Consider the following 11953-nt stretch of genomic DNA (forward strand, 5'->3'; position numbering starts at 1 on the left):
GGAAGAGCCGCTCTAGAGTCTTCATAAGATGTGACGTCAGTGCCACCGGTCGGAAGTCATTCAGCTCATTGGGCCGGTTCTTTTTGGGGACCGGGACGATGCAGGATGTCTTCCATAGGGCGGGCACTCTCCCCAGTCGCAGACTGAGGTTGAAGACTCGTTGTAGCGGCTCCCCAAGTTCAGCAGCACACGCCTTTAGCATCCTAGGACACACCTTGTCTGGGCCTGCTGCCTTTCTGGGGCGAAGCTTCCTCAGTTGTCTCCTGACCTGATCCACTGTGACACTGGGAGATGATTGGAAGGGGGGGAGAGAGGCTGTCGTGCTGTTTAGAGAGGGGTTGGAGAAGGAGGAGGGGGGAGATGTCATAGTGTCAGGGAGGGGGGGAAGCAAGGGAGGTAGGAGAGTAGGGAGAGGGCTCTGTAGTAAAGGTGAGGGTGAGGGTGGGGGGGTTGTGGGCTGGTCAAACCTGTTGAAGAATTTGTTGAGTTCGTTTGCCTTCTCCACAGCCCCCCCCCCCCCCCCCCCCCCCCCCCCCCCCCACTGTGCTGTTCTTGGTGTTGTGGCCTGTGATGGTTTTCACACCATTCCAGACCTCCCTCATATTGTTCCTCTCCAACTTCTGCTCCACCTTCCTCCTGTAGGTGTCCTTTGCTTCCCTCAGGCAGCGTTTCACCTCCTGCTGTGCTGCTTTCATCTCCTCCTTCACTTTACTCCTGAAAGCCTTCTTCTTCATGTTGAGGACAGCTTTGACTTCCTGTGTTACCCACAGTTTGTTATTAGGATAACACCGTACTGTCTTAGCAGGGGCGACTGTGTCCACACAAAAGTTGAGGTAGTCCGTCAGACAGTGTGTCGCCCCCTCTATGTCCTCACCATGTGGGCTCAGGAGCACATCCCAGTCTGTGGTGTCATAACAGTCCCTCAGAGCATCCTCCTTTTCTGGGGTCCATCTCCTGATGGAGCGTGTTGTGAAAGGCTGCCTTTGGACGAGGGGTGTGTATTGTGGCTGTAGGTAAACCAGGTTGTGGTCTGACTTCCCTAGTGGGGGGAGGGGGGTGGCTCTGTATACATCTCTCACATTGGCATACAGTAGGTCAATTGTCCTGTTGCTCCTTGTGGGACAATTCACAAACTGGTGAAAAGCAGCCAGAGTAGAATCCAGTGTGGCATGATTAAAGTCTCCAGATATAATAATGAAAGCCTCGGGGTGTTGTGTCTGAAGTCTTGCTGTGACTGTGTGTATTTTCTCACAGGCAGCTGTTGAGTCAGCCCTCGGAGGGATGTAAACACACACACACAGATCACATGACTAAACTCCCGAGGTAGATAATATAGCCGCAAGCTAACAGCTAGCAGCTCCAGGTCCGAATGACATACAGATACTTTAACGGAGACGTGTCCAGGGTTACAATATCTGTTGTTAACGTAGACAATGAGTCCCCCACCTCTGCTTTTTCCGCTGGCCTGTGTGTCCCTATCGGCTCTCACGGATGTGAAACCGCATAGGTCTACGTTAGCCTGCGGCGTTAGCTCGGTTAGCCACGTCTCCATGAAGATAAACAAACTGCACTCACGGTAGAGTCGGTGGTTGTTCAGAGCACACAGTTCATCAATCTTATTCTGTAACAAGTTCACGTTGCCCATGATCACTGTCAGGATTGATGGTTTGAATCGCCTCCGGTGATCCGCTTTCCTCGCTCCAGCCTTGCAGCCTCTGTAGCTCCTCTTTAGCTCGGCCGGGATATTGTGTCTGATGCCGGTCTGTGCCTTTGTGTTAAGTGCCAGCAGCTCCGCTCTTGAGTAGATGAAGGAGCTGGTTCCAGAAGTTTTAAAAAGTGCGTTATCCATAGTATATCTAAGAGGTAGAAAGTAAAGTGACTAAAGGAAGTTAAAAAAAAGTTTGAAAGACTAGTCTAAAACAGTTGAAAGTTAAGAAACAAGTTCGGTGTTGCAGAGCTACTTGGAAAGGCTGCCGTCACTCCAGCGCCATCTTGAATTGGCTTCTCTCAAAATGTAAAAGAACCCACCCACCACTTTAATCACACTCTAGATCTTGTTTTAACATATGGCATAGAAACTGAACATTTAACAGTGTTTCCTGAAAACCCTCTCCTGTCTGATCATTTCCTGATAACATTTACATTTACAATAATTGATTACACAGCGGTGGAGAGTAGACTTTATCACAGTAGATGTCTTTCTGAAAGCGCTGTAACTAAGTTTAAGAATATAATCCACCCACTGTTATCATCTTCAATGCCCTGTACCAACACAGAGCAGAGCAGCTACCTGAACGCTACTCCAACAGAGGTCGATCATCTTGTTAATAATTTTACCTCCTCACTACGGACGACTCTGGATACTGTAGCTCCGGTGAAAACTAAGGCCTCAAATCAGAAGTACCTGACTCCGTGGTATAATTCTCAAACACGTAGCCTAAAGCAGATGACTCGTAAGCTGGAGAGGAAATGGCGTGTCACAAATTTAGAGGATGATCATTTAGCCTGGAGAAATAGTTTGTTGCTTTATAAGAAAGCCCTCCGCAAAGCCAGAACATCTTACTATTCGTCACTGATTGAAGAAAATCAGAACAACCCCAGGTTTCTCTTCAGCTCTGTAGCCAGGCTGACAAACAGTCAGAGCTCTGTCGAGCCAACCATCCCTTTAACGTTAACTAGTAATGACTTCATGAACTTCTTCACAAATAAAATTTTTATCATTAGAGAAAAAATTACCAGTAATCATCCCACAGATGTAATATTATCTACAGCTACTCTTAGTACCATTGATGTTAAGTTAGACTCTTTTTCTCCAATTGATCTTTCTGAGTTAACTTCAATAATTACTTCCTCCAAACATTCAACGTGTCTTTTAGACCCCATTCCTACAAAACTGCTCAAAGAAGTCCTGCCATTAATTAATTCTTCGATCTTAAATATGATCAACCTATCTCTAATAATCGGCTATGTACCACAGGCCTTCAAGCTGGCTGTAGTTAAACCTTTACTCAAAAAGCATCTCTAGACCCAGCAGTCTTAGCTAATTATAGGCCAATCTCCAACCTTCCTTTCATATCAAACATCCTTGAAAGAGTAGTTGTCAAACAGCTAACAGATCATCTGCAGAGGAATGACTTATTTGAAGAGTTTCAGTCAGGTTTCAGAGCTCATCACAGCACAGAAACAGCTTTACTGAAGGTGCAGGGATGGGTATTGATAAGATTTTCATGATTCCGATTCCATTTTCGATTCTGTTTAACGATTCGATTCTTTATTGATTCTCTTATCGATTCTTTTTTTTAAAAAGGAGAACACTAAGGTCGATCAGCTTAGAACTTTGTTTTATATCTTCTCTTTGAACAAGATAGAAATTTAGGAGTAACATGGCCTTACAAACCCAACAGTGAGATCTTAAGAGATCCAGCCTACGGCTCTTCAATGGGGTGTCACAGGGTCCCCAGGAAAAAAATTGTAAATGTAAAATAATAAAATAAATATTCTTCTGTAGCAATAACAAAGTATAACATAAATTATTCTGTAGCAATTACACAAGAATATCCAGTAATGTCCCTGCCTACAATTAAACACATTCACTTACCGAAAATCATCTGCTGTGGCAAATGGGTGCAAGCCTTTGACCACAAACTTAGTCACTGCTCGGTGACATTCGTCTATCCTGGCCTGAAAGGAGACGCTACCGGTAGACTGCAGCGAGAACTGCCAGCATCTGAGCCAGACTCTGTCTGTCTCTCTCATCATGGTCACCTAAATGCACAGTAATGGCAGGTTTTGTAATAAGGCAGATCGCGCTAACATAATATGCACTGTTGTTGATTATTTACCTGCCGCATTAACGGGAGAGGACGTGCAAACGTTACCGCTGCTGCCGGGTTGAGATTCACGAGTCCGGAGCAGAATTAAAAACACGACATTCATTTAAGTTCATCGTGTGTTTTGTGAGCAAATGCTTTTGCATATTCGTAGTGTTTCCTCCCTTAAATGAAATATCTACTTTTCAAGTATAGCAAGTTGCCCTGTTGTCATCCGTTCTCGTAAAGTATAACCAAACTTTTGAGCATTTGAGCCGCTTAGGCGCCATGTTTCCTGCCAGGTAAGCGACGCTCCGCAATGTGGTGACATCATTCGGAGCGACTGGAATTGATAAGGGAATCGTTTGCAAAAATGGCAAACAATTCCAAGGAATTGAAACAGTGGGAACCGGTTCTCAACAAGAACCGGGTTTCGATACCCATCCCTATGAAGGTTACAAATGATCTTCTTATGGCCTCTGACAGTGGACTCATCTCTGTGCTTGTCCTGCTAGACCTCAGTGCAGCGTTCGATACTGTCGACCATAATATCCTATTAGAGCGATTAGAACATGCTGTAGGTATTACAGGTACTGTGCTGCAGTGGTTTGTATCATATCTATCTAATAGACTCCAGTTTGTGCATGTAAATGGAGAGTCCTCTTCACACACTGAGGTTAATTATGGAGTTCCACAGGGTTCAGTGCTAGGACCAATTCTGTTTACATTATACATGCTTCCCTTAGGCAGCATCATTAGAAGACATAGCATACATTTACACTGCTATGCAGATGACACCCAGCTCTATCTGTCCATGAAGCCAGATAACACACACCAATGAGTTAAACTGCAGGAATGTCTTAAAGACATAAAGACCTGGATGGCCGCTAACTTTCTGCTTCTAGTACCAGAAGTACCAGAGATGGGCAGTAACATGTTACTGTAATCCGATTAGTTTTATCGAGTAACGAGTAAAGTAAGGGATTACTATTGCAAAAAAAGTAATTAGATTACTGTTACTTTCCCGTAAGCACGCTGCGTTACTGCGTTACTTTCTTACGTTTTTCAGAGACAGGGCTGAAACACTTAGAAATCATATTACTCCCTCCTCAAGTTGTTCATTAGACTACTCGGCTGCTTTGCCTGCTGGTGCTGATAAACTGTTCTGTGACTTCAAGGTTATTTCTCTGTCTGGATTAACTAAGGTTGTAAAAGCAGCTCGATGTACAACCTGTTCTTTGGATCCTCTACCAGCCTGGGCTATAAAGGAACTGTGGTCAGCATTAGGACCTTACATTCTGTTTCTTTTAAATACTTCATTGACGACCGGAGTCTTCCCTGAATGTTTTAAATCAGCTGTGGTAGTGCCGATCTTGAAAAAGCCTGGACTGGATCAGAGGTGGGTTGAGTATCCAAAAATTGTACTCAAGTAAGAGTAGCATTACTTTAAAATATTATTACTCAAGTAAAAGTGAAAAGTAGTCATCAAAAAAGTTACTCAAGTAAGAGTAAAAAAGTACTTGGCAAAAAGACTACTCAAGTAGTGAGTAACTGTTTGAAATGTCCGATTTATTTATTAAATAAATGTTATCAGACAAACAAAAATAAATAAATATACAAATTTTACTATTTTCAACAGGAATATATGTAAAAACATCAACAAAATAAGGCACAACAATTCTAATTTCCAGATTTCAGTTTTTCACAACATAAAGCTTTTTTCACCAATACCTACAGTAAATAATATAAATATATAAACAGTGCAAACAATTTCCAGTGACAAGATATGCTGTAAACTTTATATTCATTTTTGCTCCAAATGGCACAGCAGCCTCAGAGAAAACAGAACGAGGCAACTTCAACATATGTTCATACAAGGCAGCTCAGTTTACCATAAGTTGTATGGGTGTGCATCTATTTCTGCATATTTAGCAAAAATGTGCCATTTCTTCACTCAGTGAGGTGATGGTTAAGCTTCAGCAGCAGTTTGCTCTCAAGGTTCTTTCTGTGAATCTGTAACTGTTTAGCAGTGAACAGGAGTCCTGCATGACTAAGAAGTCCTTCACAAGCTCCAGATGCAGGAAGAGCTGTATTGGTTTTGATCAACAGCTTCTTGATGTGAGGAAAGCCATGCAATAGATCCACACCTCCAGTGAATGGACATGATAGGTACCTCTCCAGTTCCTCTGCTTCTGGCTTTCCTGACCCCATGGATCCATCATCTTCGTCAAATAGGCCGCTGTTTGTGCTGGCCTCATCCAGCTCTGTGTCTAGGTGATGTCTGATGAAGTGGAGACCTGTGGAAAGATGTAAGGTTTTCAAAAGAATTAGGTCTGGTCATTATAGTGCTGTATACACTGCCAAGCTGCAGATGTTTGTTTGGAGCTAGCCTCCAAAAGCTGGCCATACACTGTGTGATTTTTGGCCCATTTTGAGCCGATTTTTCAGTCGCGCAACCGTTTTGGGGATCGGCCCGAGTTTTGCCTTAATCGTGTGTGCATCGTGTCGTATACATGGGGTAACTAAAAGCAGTTAACACCTCACGACCAGCTCCCAATCATCAATCGTATGGTCGCATGATAATCAAACCTGTTTGAAATCCTGTCACCCCTCAACGCAGCCTCTCACACTGCACACACACAAACACAGAAATCAAAGTGAAAAGGTGGAGCAGCACAGCAGTGCAGCGTCTGATCTGGACACAAGAGATGGAGGCACAACTTGTAGGATGAGGCAAGCTCATCCGAGTACGTAAGCATAGAGCTGCCACCCAGGCAAAAGAAAAATAAAGCTATATCACGTTATAACGTGAAAAGTTTATTGTTCTAACAATATACTTTTCATGTTCGTGCAATATACCTTTCACATTTGAACAATATAATATTTATATTGTATGAACGTGATATTATATTGTACTAACATGAGGCAGCTCTACGCTTCCATATCCAAGGCTTTTCAATGTGGCCTCACAAAATTATCACGACTACAACAACCATAAAAAGAGTTGGATGGACATTGCTGCTCAATCACAGCTGCCTGGTCAATGTTTTCCATTAGTAATTTAGAAAAGTTGATGGTGTGTGTGTCTGTGTGAGTGAGTGAGTGAGTGAGTGAGTGAGTGAAAGATACAAAGAGGGAGAGCGAGGGACAGATTTTGTATGATAAGCTTCATGTTATGGACGCACAGTTTGAGCACCCAGGTCGCATCAGAGCATCAGGCCGTATAGTGTGAGACCTGCATCGTGACCTATGAACTTCTAATCCCTGCGATTTAATTGTACAGTTTGAGCAGGAGCTGAATAACGCGACTGAAAAAAATCGCACAGTGTTTGCCCAGCTTAACGCAGACTGTTTAAACTAAACAAGCTGCTGTTTCACATAATAAACCCTGTAAGCCGCAGTATTGCTTCTGTTTTAACAGTTAAAGCAGTAGAGACGAGCTGTTTACATGTGCGTGGAACTCTAGCGTCATTAACCAGGCTAGCTGTTAGCTTATAGCTCACGCTAGCTAACCAGCGAGCAGTTAACAGGACAGCTGAAGCTGCACAAAACACCCACAAACTTATCTCACTACAATGTAGCGCCCAAAATATGACTCGCAGCTCGAGCTTGACACAGCTGCTGTAACATAAGACTGACATCCAGCTAACCACAGCTAAAAGATATTTAGAGAAAACTTACCGTTTCCTCAGGTTACACGAGCTGAGTTGTTTCACGCTGAAAAGTTGTTGTTTTGGCTCTCACTGAAGACACCGACACTGAAGACATAGCTGTTCTTTTGTGCTGCTTTTAAGAGAAACATTCTTTGTATGTGAGGCCAAGGATGTTCATCCTCTTCAGCTCTAGCGTAGACTCTGCTATTTTTCATGTTTCTTCTTTCCGTGTGTCGCTACTTTGAAACGCTTGGGCCGCTCTGCCCGCCACAGTTTCAAACTGGTCATGTGACTGCATGGCCACATCTGATTGGTAAAAAAGTTACCTGAAACTCCACTGGCGGCACGTTATCTAATGTGTTAAACAAATTTTTTTTTTTTTAAGTAACGAGTCAAATTTTGCAAATGTAGCGGAGTAAAAGTACCGTTTCTTCTTCACAAATGTACTCAAGTAAAAGCAAAAAAGGTACTTTAAAAGTACTTTTTTTTTTCAAAAACGTACCCAAGTAAATGTAACGGAGTAAATGTAACTCGTTACTACCCACCTCTGGACTGGATGTTGACATGGTCACAAACTATAGACCCATCTCACGTCTGTCTTTTTTATCTAAAGTCTTTGAAAAAGTGGTTTTTAAGCAGCTCACTGAGCATTTGTCAACAAGCAATCTGTTTGAGCCATTTCAGTCTGATTTTAGACCAAATCACTCCACAGAAACAGCTTTAGTCAAAGTGGTAAATGATCTGCTGGTAAATGCAGACAACGATTGCACTTCGGTTTTATCACTGCTGGATCTAAGTGCTGCGTTTGACACTGTGGATCACTGCATTTTATTGGATAGGCTTGGACATTTTATTGGAATTACAGGAAATGTTTTATCATGGCTGAGATCTCACCTGTTTGAGAGGTCTCAGACTGTTAGTTTTAAAAATGATCTCTCCGAGACCTGTGCAGTGAGGCATGGGGTCCCTCAGGGCTCCGTACTTGGACCATTGCAGTTTTCTATGTACCTGCTGCCTCTTGGTGTTCTTTTACATTCTTTTAATGTAACCTTTCATTGTTACGCTGATGACCTGCAGCTTTATGCTCCTTTAACCATTGGAAATTGTGCTGAAGTCCCTAAACTAGAATGTTGTTTATCTGCAATTAAGGGCTGGTTATCGGATAATTTCGTGCTCCTAAATCCAGATAAGACAGAGTTGATGGTCATTGGGCCACACAAATTTCAGCACTTGTTCCAAAATTTAATCTTGAAAATTGATGACAGTGCCATAAATTGCAGGAACAAGGTAAAAAACTTGGGCGTGTGGTTCGACATGGTGCTCTCCTTCAAGTCTCATGTAAAAGAGATAACAAAGACCGCCTTTTATCATTTGAGGAACATAGCCAGAATCAAGCGACACTGCAGAGGTTCTTGTCCATGCATTTGTGTCTTCCCGTATTGATTATTGCAATGCTCTTCTTTCTGGGCTACCAAAGAAAAGTTTTAGAGGTCTACAGATGGTGCAAAATGCAGCTGCTAGCATTTTAACAAGAACTGGGAAATTTGAGCACATTACCCCTGTTCTTAGATCTCTGCATTGGCTACCTTGTCAGGTTCAAGCAGATTTTAAGGTCCTGCTGCTCACCTACAAGGCTTTAAACAGATTGGCACCTTCATACCTCTCTGACCTTTTACACCTTTATGTTCCATCCCGTGCTCTCCGATCTCAGGACTCTGGCCTTCTAAAAGTTCCTAGAGCCAGAAAAAAGACAACTGGAGAGCGTGCTTTTTCTTTTCGTGCCCAGTTTCTGTGGAAGAAGTTGAAGACACATTTGTTCACCCTATCCTATCTTACATGTCTTAATTCTATGGCTTTTAGTTTTTAAAATTTTCCTGTTTTTAACTTGTATTGTGTCTCTTACCTGTGTTGCTATGTATCGCTTTTATTTTATTTATCTCTTTAGTTGTACAGCACTTTGATTGAAAGCGCTTTATAAATAGTTATTATTATTATTATTATATCACTAAAACCATGATTTTTTTGCGAGAATGTCTCATGACAGTGACGTAAGCGAGTGCGACGTTCGTGGCAACAGCTGTGTGCAGTTCAACAATGGATAATATATCGAGTGCGGGAGAGAGTATGAGCGTGCACCGTTTAAAGCGTGGAAGTACTGACCTTACTTTGAGTTTGATTCCGTAAAAAGTGACAAAAACATTAGCGTCCGCTGCTCACTGCGTGGAAAGAAAACTTCTTTTTACAGAAAAAAAAACCCTAAACGCCCGAGCAAGCACCAAATACGCTGCCGCTGGAATGTGAAATTCACAGAGAAACTGCCGGATCCTTCTACTGACCGCTGCGGCACACCAGCACCAGGGTAAACCTCCGCCTGCCCCACTCCTTCTATACAGGTGAAAATAGAGCAACAGGACCGCTGAGTCTTTGACTTTATTTATTTTCTGCTGTGTTTTACTTGCATCTATTTGAAAGACTGAGTGTAAACACAAAAAATATTTTATTTTATGTGCTGGAATGTGCAGAAAATAGGTTTAAATGTTAAACAAATTTCTTCCAGTCAGAGAATGTTGCATATAATTAAATATTTGCTTGATGCATAAAGTTAAAAGATTAAATCTAATAAAACTAGTTTTAAAAAGAGACTTTTTCATTTCATTACATTTTATATGATGGATTATGCAGAAAGGTAGAATTGGGCTGAAAGATCTGTTGCTTTATTACCTATTTAGGGGATAAATCATGTTTTAAAAAGTAACTAAGTAACTAATTACTTTTGAAAATACCTAATCAGTAAAGTAACAGGATTACTTTTTTCGGGAAGTAATCAGTAATTAGTTACTGATTACTTGTTCAAGTAACGACCAACACTGGTGAGTACACAGAAAGTGTGCTTCGGATGAAGCACGTGAAGATTATACTATGAAAAAAAAAGGTATCTAAAAGTTTGCTAAGCAGATAAGCTACTCAGAAACACCACTGTGTTTGAGCAGGAAACAGGAAGTGGTACTCTACCACAGAGAGAGCGAACACCAAGTGACAGCGCCACTGAGTAAAGCCATTACTGGTGGAGCCATTACTGGTGGAGGATAGATGGATGGATGGATAGATGAACAGATGGAGAATGGATGGATGGATAAACAGATGGTTGGGTGGATGGATGGATGGATGGATGGATGGTGGAAGGAGAATGGATGGATGGTTGGATGGAGGATGGATGGGTGGAGGTGACTGTTATTGTGATTTGGCGCTGGCTGCATAAAAAAACTGAACTGAAACTGGATGGGTGGATGATGAACAGATGGGCGGATGGTGGATGGAAGTTCTGTCTTGTTTCCTAAGTCGGAAAACATTTTTATTATTTTGTATTTAGCTTCTTGCTGTCATGTCCTTGCCATGCAGCTACTCGTTCTTGGTCACAGTCAGCGGTCACATTTGTCACTCTTCTGCCCATTTCTGATTCTCCTTCAGATGTGACTGAACTTCCCTCTGACCTGTGGGGGCTGCGTCAGCGTTGTTTCATTATGGTCTGTTTCCATGTTTGCACTGTGGTCGGCTGATGGTGCAGGCTTTTCTTCTTTGCTCTGTAAAATTCCTCTGACCTGCTCTTGATCCTGATATTAATGCAAATTACAGACCTATTTCCAAACTGTCTTTTATCTCAAAAATTCTTGAAAAGGTCATTTACAAGCAATTAAGGTCCTTTTTAGAAGAACACGGTATTGTAGAAGTTTTCCAATCTGGTTTTAAAGCTTTACATAGTATCGAATCTGCCCTTTTAAGAGTTTTTAATTATGTATTTTTAGCAACTGACTCAGGTGTGTTATTATCGTGCTTTTAGATTTAACTGCTGCCTTTGATACAGCGGATCATAACATTTTAATTTCCCGTTTAGAGCAGTTGGTGGGTGTTAGGAGTGCCGCACTGCAGTGGTTCAGATCCTGTTTGGCAGAGCGAACCTTCTCTGTGAAACTTGGTGAGTTTGTATCCTCTGCTGCTTCTCTTCAATGTGGGGTCCCACAGGGTTCAGTTTTAGGCCCGCTTCTTTTCTCCCTATATCTCAGACCCCTTGGGTCTATTTTCAGGAAACATGGGATTTCTTTCCACGGTTATGCTGATGACTCCCAGATTTATTTCCCACTTATATAGATAAATGGCTTCTCAGTAGACCCTCTGCTTAGATGCCTTCATGAAATAAGGGCCTGGATGGCTTTGAACCTTTCACATTTTAATGAGCAGAAAACAGAAGTGATGGTTTTTGGTGGCGCTTCTGAAACCACTACTATTCGCTGGCACAGTATGTTAAACCAGTCATCACTAATCTGGGAGTTAAAATGGAGGCAGATCTTAAACTTAAAAGCCAGGTCAGAGCTGTTGTAAGATATAACTTTTTTCATTTGAGGCAATTAACCAAAATAAAGCCCATCTCATCGAAACAGCTTTTTGAGACAGTAATCCATGCCTTTGTTACATCTAGGCTGGATCATTGTAACG

The 11953-nt window shown here is 42.2% G+C and overlaps 1 protein-coding gene across 1 annotated transcript; it reads right to left on the bottom strand.

The window, feature by feature from the left end:
- Window positions 1-542: 542 nt before the first annotated feature.
- On the bottom strand, window positions 543-4900 carry LOC146393049 (uncharacterized). The gene is made up of 3 exons (XM_084925524.1): window positions 3843-4900; window positions 3599-3765; window positions 543-1856 (listed from the first exon to the last, which is right to left on the bottom strand). Exons 1-3 carry the CDS (start codon window positions 3849-3851, stop codon window positions 1127-1129), a joined length of 906 nt encoding a protein of 301 aa, XP_084781650.1. The 5' UTR covers window positions 3852-4900; the 3' UTR covers window positions 543-1126.
- Between the last annotated feature and the right edge of the window lie 7053 nt (window positions 4901-11953).

Source organism: Perissodus microlepis, chromosome 1 (assembly GCF_051167445.1).
Source record: "Perissodus microlepis isolate ML-2025 ecotype Zambia chromosome 1, ASM5116744v1, whole genome shotgun sequence".
Classification (NCBI taxonomy): Eukaryota; Metazoa; Chordata; class Actinopteri; order Cichliformes; family Cichlidae; genus Perissodus; species Perissodus microlepis.